This window comes from Carcharhinus amblyrhynchos, chromosome 26 (genome assembly GCF_965287045.1).
Source record: "Carcharhinus amblyrhynchos chromosome 26, sCarAmb.v2.hapA, whole genome shotgun sequence".
Lineage (NCBI taxonomy): Eukaryota > Metazoa > Chordata > Chondrichthyes > Carcharhiniformes > Carcharhinidae > Carcharhinus > Carcharhinus amblyrhynchos.
Window position 1 is genome coordinate 12,273,581 of NC_137349.1, and position 20,146 is coordinate 12,293,726.

At 45.3% G+C, this 20,146-nt stretch overlaps 1 protein-coding gene across 1 annotated transcript in view; it reads right to left on the reverse strand.

The window, feature by feature from the left end:
- Positions 1 to 20,146, reverse strand: part of LOC145358806 (3',5'-cyclic-AMP phosphodiesterase 4C-like) — a 307,845-nt gene that overhangs the window by 279,415 nt on the left and 8,284 nt on the right. Inside the window, exon 2 of the mRNA XM_080213112.1 lies at positions 10,050 to 10,141. Within this exon, the coding sequence (XP_080069238.1) occupies positions 10,050 to 10,115 (66 nt within the window). The 5' untranslated portion in view covers positions 10,116 to 10,141. The remainder of the gene's footprint in view (positions 1 to 10,049; positions 10,142 to 20,146) is intronic.

The following is a 20,146-nucleotide window of genomic DNA, read 5'->3' on the forward strand; positions in this document are numbered from 1 at the left end:
GGAAGGAAAGTAGAATGTTGTCATTTATAATAAGGAGAATGGAGAAATAATGATGTTTTGTAATGGGCATTGGTTAAACCACATTGAGACTCCATAATTAAGAAAGAATATAATTGCATTAGAAGCAGTTCAGAGAAGGTTAATTTGACTCAGTCTTGGGATGAAGAAATTGTCTTGTGAGGAAAGGTTGCACAGACTGGACTTGTGTCAATCAGAGATTAGAAGAATGTGTAATGATACTATGCTATCTGGGAAACATGCAGCTCAGATGCTAGGAGAAGCAGGATGGTTACTCATTTGAGCCATGTAGTTTTTGTGTAAGATAGAGCTAATGGATTTTTGTTTGGAGATGAAAAGGTCCCCTAGGGTTTTTTGATTAAAGGAATGGGTTTTGCTATGCAGGGTCATATGGTAATGTGGCAAGGATCTTGTGCTGGTTTAGTTTCATAGCCTTCTGAAGCAAAGTGTTCCACAGATTCACCATTCTCTAGCTGAGGAAATTCCTCCTCATCTCTGTTTTAAAGGATGTTCCCTTTAGCCTTCTGGTTCTAGTTTTTCCTACTGGTGGAAACATCCTCTCCACATCCACTCTATCCAGGCCTCGCAATATCCTGTAAGTTTCAATAAAAACATCCTTCACCCTTCTAAAGTCCAATGAGTACAGATCCAGAGTCCTCAACCATTCCTCATACAGATTCAAAGAGGAATGTATAGTGATAAGTTACAAATTTGAGTTGTTTCTTTTCATTTTTTAATGATTATTCAACTGTTTAAAAGTTAAGCTGTTTCATTTTGTTAGAGTTATATTTAAACTGTGCCTTGAATATTTTGATAAAAGACCCCAATTTGTCAACGGAGTGAAGCGTCCTTTCCTCATATTAATGCCAGAATAGAAAAATGTTGGAGTCAACTCTGGCTTCATAAAATACCCCGGGGTTCTGATCTGGGTCCCTAACAAATGAGATGGGACCTTACTGAAACATAAAAAACCCTGAGGGGACTTGACAGGGTGGATGCTGAAAGGAGGTTTCCATTTATGGGAGAGACTAGAACCCTGGGGTCAGGGGGGTGGGGGGAGAAGTATAAAAATAAGTTGCCTTTTATTTAAGGTGGTGATTAAAGAAAATTTTTTCTCTCAGAGGACATTAGTCTCTGGGCTAGCTCCTGGAATACTTCTAAGGCTGAGTTAAATAGATTCGTGATAAGGGAGACAAAGGATGTCAGGAATAGAAAGCAATGGAGAGTTGAGGCCACAATTAGGGCAGCTATGGTCTTATCAAATGATGAAGTAAGCTCGAAGTGCTAAATGGCTCATTGCTGCTAATTTGCACATTGACACATTGATTGAGGGATTGATACTGACAGAGAATAACAGCAAGATCTCCTCACTCTTTAGCAACATAGTGCATGGCATCCAGTTGGATGAGATGTTAAACTGAGGCCACACATACCCTCTCCAGTAGATCCAAATGATCCCACGACCACTTTGATGCCACATAAACACATCAACAAAATTAATTTGCTAACAATGTAGTGAAACTTTCAGCAATCGTTCACATGGAAAGCTTGTCCCAATACAGAGTGACTGCATCACCGTGGCGAGTTTCTGCTAATTGCCCTCCTTGGTGACTCTTCCAGGAAGCTCCAAGCATTCAGCTGCATCTTTTGTTTACCGAGTTTAAATCTCAGCACTTACTGAATTTGATCAATGTGGTAATATGTGGGTTAAGTCAAGAAGCTGGTGAACTGTCATGAAACCCCGACTCATTCATGATTACAAAAACAGAATATACTGGAAAATCTCAGCTAGTCTGACAGTATCTGTAGGGAGAGAATAGAGCCAACATTGAGAGTCTGGATGACCCAAAGGTTATTTAGGCTCAAAACGTTGATTCTATTCTCACTCCACAGGTGCTGTCGGACCTGCTGAGATTTTGCAGCATTTTCTGTTTTTGTTTCAAATTCCAGCATCCACAGTTATTTGCTTTTATCATTCATTAATGTCCCTGAGGGAAGGAAATCTGCCTGTCCTATCCTGCCTCAGTGTGATCCGACTCCCATATTCGTTAATTCACATCGGGGGGCCAGATTCACCTTTGTACAACCATTAATGCAACAGTGCAGAGGGAGCTTTACTCTGTATCTAACCCCGTGCTGTACTTGTCCTGGGGGTGTTTGATGGGGGACAGTGTAGAGGGAGCTTTCCATCACTTTACTGATGGAGAACACAGATGGAGCAATAATTGGCTGGATTAGATTCATCCTGTTTCTTGTGTTCAGCACATACCTGGGCAATTTTCCACATTGACAGGTCGATACCAGTATTGTAGCTGGGAGTGGCAAGTTCTGGAGCATAAGTCTTCAGTACTGTTGCCGGAATGTTATCAGGGCCCATTGCCTTCAGCCATTTTTTGATATCATATGGAATGAATCAAATTGGCTGAAGACTGGCATCTGAAATGCTGGGGACCTCTGGAGGAGGCCGAGATGGATTATCCATTCGGCACTTCCGACTGAAGACTGTAGTGAATGCTTCAGCCTTAGCTTTCATACTGATGTGCCGGGCTCCTCCATCATTGAGGAAGGGGATATTTGTGAAGCCTCCTCCTCCAGTGAGTTGTTTAATTGTCCACCACCATTCACGGCTGGATATGGAAGAATTGCAGAGCTTAGATCTGATCTGTTGGTTGTGGAATCTCTTCACTCTATCACTTGCTATTAAGCACACAAGCTGCCCTGTGTTGGAGCTTCAGCAGGTTGATACCTCATTTTTAGGTATGCCTGGTGCTGCTCCTGGCACGCCCTCCTGCACTGTCCATTGAACCAGGGTTGATCCCCTGGTTTGGTGGTAATGGTAGAGTGGGGGATATGCCGGGCCACGAGGTTACAGATTGTGGTTGAGTGCAATTCTGCTGCTGCTGATGGTCCCCAGGGCCTCATGGATGCCCAGCCTGGAGTTGCTAGATCTGTTCAAAGTCTGTCCCATTTATCACGGTGACAGTGTCCACTACACGATGAAGGCTATCCTCAATGTGAAGACAGGACTTTGTCTCCACAGGGACCGTGCAATGGTCACTCCTACCAATACTGTTATGGACAGGTGTATCTGCAACAGGCAGGTTGGTGAGGATGAGGTCAAGTACATTTTCCCTCTTGTTGGTTCCCTCACCACCTGCCGCAGTCCCAGTCTAGTAGCGATGTCCTTTAGGACCCAGCCAGCTCGGTTTGTGGTGGAACTATTGAGCCGCTCTTGGTGATGGACATTGAAGTCCCCACCCAGAGTACATTCTGTACCCGCCACCCTCAGTGCTTCCTCCGAAGTGGTGTCAATATGGAGGAGCTGATTCACCAGCTGAGGGGACAGTGTGTGGTAATCAGCAGGAGGTTTCCTTGTCCATGTTTGATCTGGTGCCATGAGACTTCATGGGGTCCAGAGTTGATGTTGAGGGCAACTCCCTCCTGACTGTATACAACTGTGCCGTCACCACTTCTGGTGGGTCTGTCCCGCAGACGTGGGACAGAACGTATCCAGAAATGATCATGGCGACTCCTGAGCCACTGCCTAGAATTCTGACCTTGCCTGCTGCTGGGATTGTCTGGCCCCATTGCTGAGGGCCAAATCTCCGTTTTGGTCAGCAGCAGTGATGGGGTGTGCGAGACCTGAGAATTCCGGCTATTATCTGTAAGGTATGGGTTATCACTTGACTTGCATGGGGAAATCAGATTGATCTCTGTCAGACGCCATACGAACTCCCTGGGAAATGGTAATTAACCAGATGGAGCTCGCATACCGAGCCCTGTATAAAGCAAGACGCTGAGAGGGTCCATTATCTTTTAGCCCTGACTGGGACCTGTTGTGTTCACCACAGGCTTGTGGTTTTTATTTTATTTTGTGCAATAAAAGCACTGTGCCTTGACAGCGAGTTATGACAGTGTAATTCCCTGTGTATGACTATGTCAGGCTGTTGCTTGACTAGTTTGTGAGACAGCTCTCCCAATTTTGGCACTCACCCCCAGATGTTAGTAAGGAGGACCTTGCAGGGTCAACAAGGCTGAGTTTGCTGTTCTAGTCTCTGGTGCCTGGCTCAATGCCATGTGACCCATCCAGTTTCATTCCTTATTGTTCTATTTGTAGCTTACTAGGCAATTTCAGAGGGCATTTAAAAGAAAACATTGCTTGGGGTCTGGAGTCACATGTAGGCCAAACTGGGCATGGACTTCCTTAAAAGGATGTTAGTGAACCAGTTGGATTTTTACAACAGTAGACAATGGTTTCACGGTCATTAGACTTTTATTGAGTTTTTAAATTCCTGCCACGATGAGATTTGAACTCAGGTCCTCAGAACTTCCCTTGGGTCTCTGGATTAAGAATCAAGTGACAGTAACACTGTGCCACCGCCTCCCCAAGAGAAACATTTTCTCTAAACTGATCTGAGTTCTGTTCCCAGAGAAACTGGAGCAGAGATCTCTCCACAGCTAACCATCCTTGGAGGAGGGATAAGGAAGTGACACCAGTTGAGTGCTGGTTAAACTCTTGTCTGGAGTAACTGTGTTCAGTTTTGGACAGCAAACCACAGGAGGGACATGCTGGGCCTGTTGACCTATCAAGGCTTCACTTCTGAAGTTCTAGTCATTCTGTTCCAATCCCTGCTTGCCCTCATTCCTTCCTACACTAACCTTCTCCATTCCTACTGACATCTCTGCACTCCTTCAATCCTGGCCCCAATTTTGATTGCCAATGCCCCAAGTTTTGGCATCCTCATCCTAAATGGGCAGCACAGTGGCAAGCACTGATGCCTCACAGCGTTAGCGACCCGGGTTTGATTCTGGTCTCGGGTGACTGTCTGTGTGAAGTTTGTACATTCTCCCCATGTCTGCATGGGTTTCCTCCGGGTGCTCCAGTTTCCTCCCACAGTCTAAAGATGTGCAGGCTAGGTTGATTGGCCATGTGAAATTGACCTTAGCGTCAGGGGGGTGGTTGGCAAAGTAAATATTGGGGTTGTGGGATCGGCCTGGGTGGGATTGTGGTCGGTGCAGACTTGACGGGCTGAATGGCCTCTTTCTGCACTGTAGGATTCTAATGATATTATTCTAAACGTCTCCATCTCGATCTCTCCTTTAAAATACTCCATCGAGTCATCTTCTTTATCTGGGCCTTTACTCATCTGAATTATAGAATCCCTACAGTGCAGAAGGAGGGCATTCAGCCCATCGAGCCTGCACCAACAACAACCCCACCCAGTTCTCCTATCCCTGTAACCCCATTTGTTTGCCCTGCTAGTCCCCCTGACACGAATGGACAATTTATCATGGCGAATCCACCTCACTCACACATCTTTGGACTGTGGGAGGAAACTGAGCACCTGGAGGAAACCCACGCAAACACGGGGAGAATGTGCAAACTCCACACAGTATGGGAAGCCGCTACTAGGTTAATATAGTGGTCAGAAGAGGCCCAAACAGAACACATTTCAACTCCTTTTGCCAGGTTTGGAGGAAAGGTCTGTCCCGACATCTGGCTCGGTGTCACCCCCTGCTGGCCAGGATTCACTGAAGAGTGACAAATTCTATAGACAATTTGGGAAATGAAATAAAGAGAGAAAGAAGCTTCTGTTTCAAAAGGATTAGACACCCCGAGGGTGACTGAACACCCAAAAGCACTGCTCAAACAACGCAGTGCTTTTTTTGAGGTGTCGCTCCTGTTGCAACGTAGGAAAAGCAACAGCCAATGCGTGCACAGCAAGATCCCACAATCAGCAATGTGATAATGACCAGATATTCTCTTGATTGAAGGATAAATATTGGCCCTAGCACATCTGGCAGAACTGCCCTGGATCTGATGTCCACCTAGGGGGCAAACCTCAGTTCAATGTCTGCCCAAAAAGATGTTCCAACTGAATAGTGAAATGGGCTTGAGAGTTTGAAAGGTTAACTTGCTGTTGCTATGAGATGAATTAGCTCACACAAACGGGGAATTAAACGCATGACCTTACTGGCCTGTGGGCCTCAGTTTCACAGTGCTCTTATTGTCAGAATCATTAGAAATTTACTGGAATGAATAAGATTTACGTAAACATGACTGAGTAAAGAAGGGATAATTCTGCCATCTGCTGTCTGTGAGAAATCTTCAAACTCTGCTTATTCCCCGCAATTGCAGCTTAGCAGGAGCATTCACTGGCCTGACGAAGGGGCAAGGCCCTGAAAGCTAGTGGTGTTTACTACCAAATAAACCTGTTGGACTTTAACTTGGTGTAGTGAGACTTCTTACAGGGAATCTGGCACCAGGGAGCTGCCCAAGGTGTGGGTGAAGGAGTGTGGGTTGGTGAGATGGAGTGGTTTGGGTTCTGAGAGAGGGTTCAGAGCAATATTCCTTCTCAGCTGCATGGATGTGCTGACATTCCGCATTGTGCAACAAAAACACCGTGCATGGCTAACATGGAAGATATTCGTCTACACCAAACCAGCCAGACATACAAAAAAAAAACAGGGGGTAGCACAGTGGCACATTCTCCCCATGTCTGCCTGGGTTTCCTCCCACAGTCCAAAGATGTGTGGGTTAGGTGGATTGGCCACGCTAAATTGACCCTAGTTTCAAGTCCATTAGCAGGGTAAATGTGGGGTTACAGGGACAGGGTGGGATTGTTTTCAGTGCAGCCTTGATGGGCTGATTGGCCTCCTTCTGTACTGTAAGGATTCTATGATTCTGTTCTATTCTATGATTAGTTGTTGAGGTTGTTTATAGTCAGAGTCATAGAGGTTTACAGCATGGAAATAGGCCCTTCAATCCAACTTGTCCATACCACCCTTTTTTTAAAACCCTAAGCTAGTCCCAAATGCCTGTGTTTGGCCCGTATCCCTCTATACCCAGCTTACCCACATAACTATATAAAAACTTTTTAAAAGACAAAATTGTACCTGCCTCTACGACTACCTCTGGCAGCTTGTTTCAGACAGTCACCACCCTCTGAAAAAAGGGTGAAAAAAATTGCCCCTCTGGACCCTTTTGTATCTCTACCCTCTCAACTTAAACCTATACTCTCTAGATTTAGACTCCCCTACCTTTGGGAAAAGATATTGATTATCTAGCTGATCTAGGCCCCTCATTATTTTATACACCTCTATAAGATCACCCCTCAGCCTTCTACACTCCAGAGAAAAAAGTCCCAGCCCATCCCGCCTCCCCCTATAATTCAAACCATCAAGTCCCAGTAGAATCCTAGTAAATCTCTTCTGCACTCTTTGTAGTTTAATAATATCCTTTCTGTAATAGGGTGACCAGAATTGCACACAGTATTCCAAGTGTAGCCCTACCAGTGTCTTGTACAACTTCAACAAGATGTCCCAACTCCTATATTCGACGTTCTGACTGATGAAACCAAGCATTCCAAATACCTTCTTCACCATTCTGTCCATTTGTGACTCCACTTTCAAGGAGCAATGAACCTGTACCCCTAGATCTCTGTTCTGTAACTCTCCTCACTGCCCTACCATTAACTGAGTAAGTTCTGCCCTAGTTCAATCTACCAAAATGCATCACCTCGCTTTTATCTAAATTAAACTCCATCTGCCATTCATCAGCCCACTGGCCCAATTGATCAAAATCCCATTGCAATTTGAGATAACTTTCTTCAGTGTCCACTATGCCACGAACTGTGGCGTCATCTGCAAATTTACAACCATGCCTCTTATATTAATGATTTGGATGAGATTATAGACGACAAATAACAATGGACCCAGCATTGATCCCTGAGGCACACCACTGATCACAGGCCTCCAGTTTGAAAAACAAAATACCCTCTGACTTCTGTCAAGAGCCAATTTGGTATCCATTTAGCTACCTCCCCCTGGGTCCCACGAGATTTAACCTTATGCAACAACCTACCATGTGGTACCTTGTCAAAGGCCTTACTAAAATCCATGTAGACAACATCAACTGCACTGTCCTCATCTGCCTTCTGGGTTACCCCTTCAAAAAACTCAATCAAACTTGTGAGACATGATTTTCCACTCAAAGCCATGCTGTCTCTAAATGCCTGTAAATCCTCTCTCTCTCAAAATACCTTCCAACAATTTATCCACCACTGATGTGAGGCTCACCAGCCTGTAGTTCCCAGGCTTTTCCGTGCGGCCATTTTTAAATAAAGGCACAATATTTGCCACCCTCCAATCTTCAGGCACCTCACCTGTGACTATTGATGGTTCAAATATCTCTGCTAGGGGATCCGTAAGTTCCTCCCTAGCCTCCCACAATGTCCTGGAATACACTTCATCAGATCCTGGGGATTTATCTAACTTGATGCGCTTTAAGACTTCCAGCACCTCCTTCTCTGTTACATGTACAGTCCTCAAGACCTCACTATTTATTTCCCCCAGTTCTCAACAGTAAATTCTGAAGAGGAATATCCATTTAGGAACTCACCCATCTCTTGTGGATCCGCACATAGATGACTTTGTTGATCCTTAAGAGGCCTTACTCTCTCCCTAGTTACTCTTTTGGCCTTTATGTATTTATAGAAACTCTTTGGATTCTCCTTTGCCTTACCCACCAAAACAATTTTGTCTCCCCTTTTTGCTCTCCTGATTTCTCTCTTAACTCTACTCCCTATGCTCTTCAAGGGATTCACTTGATCCCAGCTGCCTATGCATGTCAGGTGTCTCCTTCTTCTTCTTGACCAGGGCCTCAATATCCCGAGTCATTCAGGGTTCCCTACTTCTACCAGCCTTGTCCTTCACTCTAAGAGGAATGCGTTTACCCTGAACCCTGGTTAACGCACTTTCGAAAGCCTCCTACCTACCAGGCATTCCTTTTGCCTTCCCACAGATTCCCCCAATTAACTTTTGAAAGTTCCTGCCTGATACCATGAAAATTGGCCTTGCCCCAACTTAGAATTTTAACCTTTGGGTCAGACCTATCATTCTCCATGGCTATCTTAAAACTAATAGAATTATGGTCATTGGTCCCAAAGTGATCCCTCACTAACAGTTCTGTCACCTGCCCTTCCTTATTTCCCAAGAGGAGGTCAAGTTTTGCCTCCTCTCTAGTCGGGCCATCCACATACTGAATGAGAAATTCCACCCGAATACACTCAACAAATTCCTCTCCATCCGACCCTCTAATACTATGGCTGTCCCAGTCAATATTGGAAAAGTTAAAATCCCCTACGAGTACCATCCTATTTTTCTTGGAGCTATCTGTAATCTCTTTACATATTTGTTCCTCAATTTCCTGCTGACTATTTGGGGGCCTATAGTACAATCCTATCAAAGTGATTTCCCCTTTCTTATTTCTCAGTTCTACCCAAATAGACTCCGAGGCCAAACTCTTGGATATATCCCCTCTCAGTACTGCCATGATGTTTTCCCTGATCAAACGTGCAACTCCCCCTCCTCTCTTACCTCCTGTTCTATCTTTCCTGTAGCGTCTGTACTCTGGAACATTGAGCTACCAGTCCCTTAGCTATGTTTCAGTAATTACTATAATATTCCAATCCCATGTATTCATCCATGCCCTGAGTTCATCTGCCTTACCTGTCAGCTGTGATGGCCTCCTTTTACTGGTATTGGGGTAAGGTTAGGTGGATCCAAAGATATGCAGGTTAGGTGGATTGTCCATGGGAAATTGCCCCTTCGTGTCACAAAATGTGCAAGTTAGATGGATTGGCCATGGGAAATGTAGGGCATTATGTGGATGGGGTGGGAAGATATTCTGTCAGAGAGTTGGTGCAGACTCGATGGACTGAATGGCCTCCTTCTGCACTGTAGCGAGTCTATGGTTCTATGAAGGCAAGTAAGTGGGCCATTTATCCTCATTTAGATCCATGACCAGGATCACTAAGGATTTTTTGGTTGAAAGGTTCTCCAAAGGGCTGTGAAAGGGGAGACAGAAATTGGCTTCACACCCCACAGGCTGAGGGAATTGGGGATTCCAGCACGGCACAACAAAATGAATAAACTTCCCCAGTGAGAGGCAACTTGGTTCCTCAGAGCGCGGATTGCCTACTTAACAAACATACAATGACTCGGCGGCCTGGGTTTAAGCTCCACCTTACCTCCTGGCTCCCCACAGAGAGCAAGCTCAGACTTTTCTTCATGGGGTAGGCTTCCTGCTCTGCCATCTTCGTCAGACAGATCAGCAGACTTTCTGATAAGAAAATAAAATTACATTTATTGAAAACGGGAGTATTGATCATTTACCATTGTTTCTGTGATACACCCATCCCTTTCCTGCCTGCAATGTTCTCGCTCAGTCAGCTTCCATAGGAGAGGATTTTGTTGCCATTCATTCATGGGATGTGAGCATCGCTGGCAAGGCTGATACTTGAAATATGTCCCCGCTGCACCACCCCGCCCCCCCCCCCCCCACCCCCACTGCCCTGAGACAGCGGTAGGCTGCCTTCAACCGCTGGTGGGTGGCCATTTCAGAGGGCAAGAAAGGGTTAATCATGTGGGTATGGGACTGGAATCAGAAAATTCCAGAGTGGGTAAGGACAACAGGTCTCCTTCCCCAAAACATTCATGAACCGGTTGGGTGCTGTTCGTGGGCCGAATGGCCTCCTTCTTGCACTGTAGGGATTCTATAATTAATCCCACACTGAAGAGGTTTTTTCCCCCCACTTGGGGGAACACTAAAAGAAGGGGCTACAAATAGAAGATAGTTACTAATAAATCCAAACAGAAAATGTGGAAAAATTCTTTATTCAGGAGAATGATTGATTGGAAAGTGGAACTTGCTACCACAGGAAGTGGTTGAAGCAAATAGTATAGATGCTTTAGAAAGAAAATTACAGGACTCCATAGGAAAACAGGGATGGAGAGATATCCCAAAAGGCTGCGACGGAATTGGTGGAATGGATGGAGATTATGTGTAACGTACAGATTAGTTGGCTGAATGGCCTGTTACATCATGCATATTCAATACAGTTCATAGATCATAGAATCCTACATTGCAGAAGAGGCCATTCGGTCCACTGAGTCTGCACTGACCACAATCCCATCCAGGCCCCTATCCCCATAACCACTTATTAGTCCCCCTGATACCAAGGGGCAATTTTAGCATGGCCAATCCACCTAACCCGCACATCTTTTGATGCTGTAAATTGTTATTTGATTCCAGTGTGTTGAATTAAGACTCATCGTATGATGGAAGTTAAGGAGTAATCTGAGAGTCAGAAACTATAGGATGAGTTGTGGATGTTGCTGATGAGGGCAGCATTTGTTGCCCATTCTTAATTGCCCTTAGGTTGTTATAGAGAAAGATAAAAGGATCCAATCTAACTGAAGGGGTGGTGGGATTCTCTGCATACCACCCCCACACCCCGCCCCCCCACTCTCCAACTCGTGGTGTGTTTCTCATGACAGGAGGCAACGAGATTTCCCATTGACTGCATCTCATTCCATTGGGAATCCCAGGGTTGGAGTGTGAGCCCTTGGCAGGACTGGAAGATCCCACTGTTGTGAACAGCCGGAAAATTCCAGCCAAAGTCTTTCAGATGATCGGGAATGAGAGAAACTGATTCCTTGGAGCAGGGACGGGGTTGTGGAGTCTGGATGTCAGGAAGAGCCTGTTGATGCAGCAGGGGGCGGAAACATGGAACTGCCCCCCATCCAGAACCCCTCCCTCTCCCCTGCCCTTTCAGGTTTGAGGGCCTTGTGTGTTTCCAGGCCTCCTCTTCTAAGCCATAATTGAAGAAAGTGCCTCTCAACTCCTACAAACGTTCAATTCCAAAACATGACAGTGGCACAGTGGTTAGCACTGCTGCCTCACAGCGCCAGGGGTTCAGGTTCGATTCCTGTGCTCAGGTCAGTGCCTGTGCGGGTTTCTTCTGGGTGCTCCGGTTTTCCCCCACAGTCCAAAAGACGTGCAGGTTAGGTACATTGGTGCCTGTTCAGGTACACTGAGGGAGAATTTAGCACAGCCAGAGTGTGGCGACTGGGGAATTTTCACAGTAACTTCATTGCAGTGTAAGCCTACTTGTGACAATAATAAATAAACTTTGATATCAAACAGTTACTTTTAGATGAGACCTTGTTTACATTGCCCTGTTTTAGAACAACAATGTGCATTGCTGTGGCACCTTTAGCTACCCCGAGGTGATTTAGTGGCTTTTGTGCAGCTGACTTCAATCCTTGGGAGTTACTAACAACATTAAGATTAGGATTTGACAGAGCTTTTCATCATCATGAGGTTTTTTTTTAAAATGTAGGAAATAAGGAGAAATTGTTTCCACTGACAGGGGAGTCAGGAAGCAGATATCACAGATTTGAGAAGCAACAGTCGGGAGAATTTTGTTTACCCAGTGAGTCGTTGTGATCTGGAAGACGCTGCCTGAAAGAACGGTGGAAGCAGGTTCCCATAGAATCCCTACTGCGCAGAGTGAGGCCATTCCACCCATCGAGTCTGCACGACACACAATCCCATCCAGGCCCTTTTCCCATAACCCCATGCATTTACCCTAGCTAGTCCCCCGACGCTAAAGGGCAATTTAGTTTGGCCAATCCACCTAATCTACACAGCGTGTGGGAAGAATCCGGAGCACCCGGAGGAAACCCACGCAGACAGTGACATAAGAACATAAGAACATAAGAAATAGGAGCAGGAGTAGGCCATCTAGCCCTTCGAGCCTGCCCCGCCATTCAATAAGATCATGGCTGATCTGTTGTGGCTCAGTTCCACTTTCCCGCCCTCTCCCCATAACCCTTAATCCCCTCTCTTATCAAGAACCCATCAACCCGCTTCTTAAAAATATTTAGCGAGGCAGCCTCCACCACTTCAACGGGCAGAGAATTCCAGAGATTCGCCACCCTTTGAGTGAAGAAGTTCCTCCTCAACTCCGTTCTAAACCGCCTCCCCTTTATCTTGAGGCTGTGCCCCCTAGTCCTACTGTCTTTTTTGAGCGGGAAGAGTCTCTCCACCTCTATCCTATCCATCCCATTCATCATCTTATACGTCTCAATGAGATCTCCCCTCATTCTTCTAAACTCTAACGAGTACAAGCCTAGTTTATTCAAGCCAAGGAAACCCAAGCCAGGAATCGAACCTGGGTCCCTGGCACTGTGAGGCAGCAGTGCTAACCCACCGTGCCACCCTGGTTCAACAGGAATTTTCAAAAGGGAATTTGATAAATGATTGAAAAAGAGAAATGTTTAGGGTTATGGGGGAGGGACAGGAAAGCTGGAGTGGATAGTTGTTTGAGAAAGAGTTAATATAGACAAGATGAACTGAATAGCCTCATTCCATGCTGTACGATTTTATAGAATAGAATGCCTACAGTGCAGGAGGCGGCCATTTGGCCCATCGAGTCCGCACCAACCACAATCCCACCCAGACCCTATTCCTGTAACCCCACCACAATCCCATCCAGACCCTATTCCCGTAACCCCACCACAATCCCATCCAGACCCTATTCCCGTAACCCCACCACAATCCCATCCAGACCCTATTCCCGTAACCCCACCACAATCCCACCCAGACCCTATTCCCGTAACCCCACCACAATCCCACCCAGACCCTATTCCCGTAACCCCACCACAATCCCACCCAGACCCTATTCCCGTAACCCCACCACAATCCCATCCAGACCCTATTCCCGTAACCCCACCACAACCTCATCCAGACCCTATTCCCGTAACCCCACATACTTATCCTGCTAATCTAGAGTCAATTTAGTATGGCCAATCAACCTAACCCACACATCTTTGGACTGTGGGAGGAAACCAGAGTACCCGGAGGAAACCCACACAGACACAGGGAGAATGTGCAAACTCCACACAATGATCAAGTCCAGTCTACAATTTCCTTTTGCTTTATTTGAATTCACTGAGAGTTGACAGTAGATTTATTGTTTGCCTTGTGTGTTAAAGCACAGCCCCTGGTTTCCACTTTATCTGCCAGCTGCCCCAGTCTCAGTGCATTGGAGAGAAACATGACCTTCTCCGAGTTCTGACTGTGTACACAGTGTGACAGTTTGGCAGCACCGACTCCCCCACGTGTAATACAAGGTCAAGGACAACCTTGAGGGGTTAGCTGGTGTTTATTTTACTTCCCGCAGACTTCTCTCGAAATGTCACCTGGCTTTTCTCACTAATAGCAGCAAACCGCAGAGAGAGGGCAGGAGACTTGATTCTTCAGTCCCAGTCAGGCACTGCAGGTGATTATCCGGCTCCCATCCACTCACAGAGGTGCATGGAGGATGGAGTGACTTAACCCATCACCTCCTGACTTCCCAGAGGCAAGAGAGAGTTCACTCACCACGCTAGGCTTTACACTTAATCATAAAATCCCTACCGTGCAGAAGGAGGCCATTCAGCCCATCGAGTTTGCGCCAACAGAACATCTCACCCACGCCCACACCCTTGCCCCATCCCCATAACCCCATGCATTTACCCCGCTAATCCCCCTAACATACACATCTCGGAACATGAAGGGACAATTTAGCATGGCCAATCCACCTAACCAGCACATCTTTGGAGTGTGGGAGGAAACAGGAGCACCCAGAGGAAACCCATGCAGACACGAGGAGAACGTGCAAATTCCAAACAGACAGTGACCCGCGGCTGGAATCGAACCCGGGTCCCTAGCACTGTGGGACAGCAATGCTAACCACTGTGCCACCCAGTGAAGATCAGGGTGATTCTGCTCTGACATTTCATGTCGCCTTTTGTGTAGAAGTCCAGGGTGCACCATAACTAACAAAGTGTTCACAACCCTTTTAAAAACAAACAAGATCTCCTGAAACCCAGACTGCGGGCTCTGGAAACCAGAGAGCCAATCCAACGGCATGCAACTGGAGAAGAGGACCCGGCTAGAGTAAAAAGATTCAGGGAGCTTACCCCCACCCAACACCCAGCCTACATTGCCCACCCAACACCCAGCCTGCCCTGCCACCTATACACTGCCCCTTTGCATCAGGAAACTGGAGACTCAATTACCACTGGATAAGAATGCTCTTCAGCCACCATATTGCCTGCCCGCCTTGTGGGGAGGGGCGGCCTTGTTGGACCCCAAAACCATGTCGGCCAACACGGCTAACAGCTAGAATGGGGTCACAGTTCGCACGTTTCAGGTCCTGTCAGCTTTCAACCCTCACCTCAGCGCGATCCAAAAATTCAACTAATTCAATTCTGAGATAATACTGAGATTTATAAATGTCAATTTAAAATGATTTACATTTGGAAGACGTTTTTATTAAATCTCTTGATTTTTGAGATGACGCAGTTACTCAGTACAATCGTTGCTCTGTTTAGCCAATGAGGATGACGAGAACGAGGTTATTCCAGGAACTGACTGAAGGGCTCTCTTTCATTCCGAAGATGTGCTGGTTTGGTGGATTGGCCGTGCTAAATTGCCCCCTAGTGTCAGGGGGACTAGCAGGATAAATATGTGGAGTTATAGGGCTAGGTCCTGGGTGCGATTGGTGTCAGTGAGACTTCATGGGCTGAATGCGCTCCTTCTGAACTGTGGGGATCTATTATTCCCCTCCTTGCACCTTTTTAAAACATATTCTGATCAAAAAAGCCATCCTAATGTCAACTATTGACAATCTAATTTCAATTGGCCAATATAAATTGCGCAAGTGAATTGATTTGCCCTGACAATCTGAGAAATAAGATATGGAAAACATTAAAAACTTTCTTAAAACTAAATGTCACTGAGCCTTAGCTGTTGGGAATTATTACTGAATGTGGACCATGTGTTTGCCTTGTGATGCTGATACGCACACAGAACAAACACTGCACCATAGTGTCTTTATACAATTTTCTGTCACCCCATGAGATCGCAATTTGCATATTGTGAGGCCTCAGAGAATTACAGATTGAAATGGCACCACAGGAAGCCATTTTCCCATCATGCTTCTGTTGTTTCTTTGACAGAGCCAATCCAGTTAATCCCACTGCCCTTCCTTTCCCCCCCCCCCATGGGGTTGTAGTCTTGTCTCTTAAAGTATTAACTTAGTAAGGTTCCTTTCAATAGCACCTTTCAAACCTGCAACCTCTACCATCCAAATGGACAAGGGCGGCAGACATATGGGAACACTACAATCCAGAATTTCCCCACCAACTCACTCAACATCCTGTCTTGGAAATATATCGCCATTCCTTCACTTTCACTGGGGAACATTCTGGAACTTCTTCCTTAATCGCACTGTGGATGTACCAACACCACACATGGATTGCAGCAATCCAAGGAGGAAGCTCACTACCACCTTTTCAAAGGCAATTAGGAATGGTCAATAAATACCAGGCCTAGCCAAAGACACCCTCATCCCAAGAATAAGTAGAAGGACGACGATATGCTTCAAAGATACAGGTATTAAGCAGCATCTTTAAAGGAGGAAGGAAGTATGGTGAGATTAAGGGAAGGAATTCCAGAGCTTAGGGCCACCAATGGTATAGGAAATGGACACTGGAAATGCAAGGAGGCCAGAATTGGAAAGACAAAGAACAGTACAGACACAAGAACAGGCCCTTCGGCCCTCCAAGCTTGCTTCGATCATGATGCCTGTCTAAACTAAAGCCGTTTGCACTTACGAAGTCTTTTTCCTTCCATTCCCATCCTATTCACATATTTGTCTAGGTGCCCTTTAGCTGCCACTATTGTACCTGCTCCCACCACCTTCCCAGGCAGCATGTTCCAGACATTCATCGCCCTGTGTAAAAAAACTTAGTTCACACGTCTCCTCTAAACTTTCTCCCACACACCTTAAACATATGTGCCCTAGTACTTGACTTTACTACCCTAAGAAAATGCATATGTCTATCGACTCTGTCCATGCCCCTCAATCTTGTAAATCTCCACCAGGCTGCTTTAGCTTGCATTAAGTTGATCTTTCTCTACATCCTAGCTATGCCTGAAACACTACATTCTGCACTCTCTCCTTTCCTTCTCTATGAAAGGGATGTTTTGTCTGTATTGTGTTCAAGAAACAATACTTTTCACTGTATAGTAATACATGTGACGATAATAGATCAAATAAAATCAACCTCCATTGTTCTGATGGGAACAAATCAAGTTTATCCGACCTCTCCTCATAATTAATACTCTCCAGACCAGGCAACAAACTGGTAAGTTTCTTCTGTTCCTTCTCCAAAGCATCCATATCCTTTTGATAGTGTGGCAGCAGAATATTCCAAATGAGGCTTAACTAAGGTTCTGTACAGCTGCAGCACAGCCTGCCAATTTTTATACTCAGTGCCCTGACCAATGAAGACAAGTATGCTATATGCCTTCTTGACTACCTTCTCCACCTGCGTTGCCACTTTCAGTGGCCTGTGGACATGTATGCCCAGATCAATTGATGATAATTCCATTGTCAGCATTGCCAAAACTAGCTTTTAATTCCAGATTTATTGATTGAATTTAAATTCTACCATGGTGAGATTTGAACCTGTGTCCCAGGTTTCTGGATCACAAGTCTAGTGACATCACCGCCGTCTCATGATTGTATGAAGAATATCGAAGCCTCTCTCTCAGAAATGCCACAACATTCTAGAAAAACAAGTCAGCCTTTCTGAAATGAAATATAATTATTTTACATATATGCTTAAAAAATACTCCTCCCTCAAACTTTTGTGCTGAAAGTTTATGATTTGGAAACAACAGATTTATCTGCTACTGAGGACAAAAAGAACGCCCAAAACTTCTGCAAAATAAATGTAATCTGGAGGTTTCTGCAGATGTTTGAGAAGATAGGAGAATTCCCCACAGAATGGGCAGTGCTTATTTATTTCATTTATGTTTTTGTATTATTGTCACATGTCGGTTTACATTAACACTGCAATGAAGTTACTGTGAAAATCCCTTCTGACAGTGCAGCACTCCCTCAGCATCTCACGGGAAACTTTGGTCTGTATTATGTTTCCAGGTCCGGAACTGATATTGAACACAACATTCGGATGCGAGTGTGCTGCCCAATGAACAATGGCTCACGGGTATCTCTTCTGTAACAAATATAGAATCTTTTGGTTGTAAACATCTTCCGTACAGAGGATGTTCATTTGTTACTTTTCTTACAAAATGGAGCTCTGAAACACTGGGTCATGTCCGAGATTGTGTGTTTGTTAGTGTTGTATCCTGGGTTATCTCTGCTGCAGAGAGTAGGCAGGATTGATACTGAGAGGTTGTATTCTCTGACTGGAGTCTAAAACACAGGCACAGGTTCAGGATAAGCCAATCATTCAGAATTGAGTGAGGAGAACTTTTTTTCGCTCAAAGGGTTGCGATATTTTGGAGTCAACTACCCCAGAATGTTTGGAGTTAACTCTCCAGGACTTTTGGAGTTAACTACCCCAGAGGCCAGTGGAAGCTCCTCTGTTGAGTATATTCAAGACTGTTGCTATAGTCCAGAACAGGTCACTACTGTGCCTGGGGCACTTCCTAATTAACTACAATATTGAGGCTCATTCCTCCAGTCCCCCGAGATCTCTGCACTCCTCAAATTCTGGCCTCTTGACATCCTCAGTTTTCCTCACTCCATCTTCAGCTGTCTTAGCCCTCCCTCTGGAATTCCTTCCCAGGCCGCACCACCTTACCCTCCTAATCCAGCTCAGCAACTAATGCCCCCTTCTCCTCCCCTTCCCCTTGTGCCGTTTTGGCCTCAATTCTTATGTCCAATTGCACTCCTGCCAAGCGTTTTGTGATGCTTTGCTACACTGATGGTGCTATACAAACAAATTTTTATTCCTTCAATGATGGGAATTAAAAATCTTTGGCATGGAGTTGGAGTATTTTATGGAATAGACTCAAAGTCAGATTCCAGGTACTTTTACTGGAATTTTACCACCTCGCCTGCCCGAGACTTAGTGGTTAGCACTGCTGCCTCACAGCGCCAGGGACCGGGGTTCAATTCCCAGCTTGGGTCACTGTCTGTGTGTGGAATTTGCACATTCTCCCCGTGCCTGTGTGGGTTTCCTCCAGGTGCTCTGGTTTCCTCCCACAGTCCGGAAGACACACTGGTTAGGTGGATTGATCCAAACATGCGCCAGAGTGTGGCAACTAGAGAAATTTCAGAGCAACTTCATTGTCATGTTAATGTAAGCCTTACTTGTGACTAATAAATAAAAGTTTACAAGATCCCACCCGAGGCCAATGGAGAATGCTGTTCTGGGGCAGGCAAGGCGGTAAAATTCCAGCCAACTTTGCCAGTGATATTACAGGTCTCAGTAGGTTAATTATCAGGAGCAGCCTGGACTCTAATGTGGACTGAAATCAATAATTAACTCAAATCATTGTCGGGGTGTATCTCAGGTTCATGATGACCCCATTGTAGATGCTGTAAACCATGAGAGGTGGATAGGGACAGAATCTGTCTACTAAAGGCTGCAATGATCAGGAAATCACCCAGATGTGACTTCACCTGGGGAGAACTAACAGCTTATGTTTAGCAAATTGGAACAGGAGGTTTTACAATCTCCCTCCCCCGCCAGTTACCAGGACTAATGAGGGGCTGTTACACCCTTCCTGCCTAAGATCAGGCCTATAATAGGAGTATTACAATATGTCTGACCGGGCTTGTAATTTGAATTTTACTGGGACATTAATGTGAGTTTTACATTCTCTCCCTGTCTAAGTTTACTTATTAGTGTCACAAGTAGGCTTACGTTAACACTGCAATGACATTACTGTGAAAATTTTGTCTAGCCAAAGCTGCAATGCAAGTGTTACACCCTCCCTGACTCTGAGCTGGACTGTAATGGGAATGTTGTTATCTCCCCTTGACTTCCTGGAACTGTAATGGGAAGATTATAATTTCATTTGTGATCAGAAAATCTCACTAGACCATCAAGAAATATGTTAATTTATTAATAATCCACTCACCGTGTCACTTTTATCAAATTCCTAATGTTGTGTTTCTCCAACTCCAGTTTACCTGCAACTCATTTCACCAGGTTTCCTTCAGATAGTCTCGAATATATTTATTTTGCACAATTTTTGGATTTCCCAGGATTTGATACAGTGCTCTGGAATTTACACTGAAGTCTGATACTGATAGCTTGTTATTCTTCTTTTAGTAGCTTTCTCTTATAAGCCAAGCCGCAGGTTGCTAAACAAGCTTAACACCTTCCTTCACCAAGGGAAAACAGTCTCCTATGTATAGTCTGACAACCCCAGTCACCTCTCTCTAAAGTCCACTGCTCCTGGGAGTTTTAC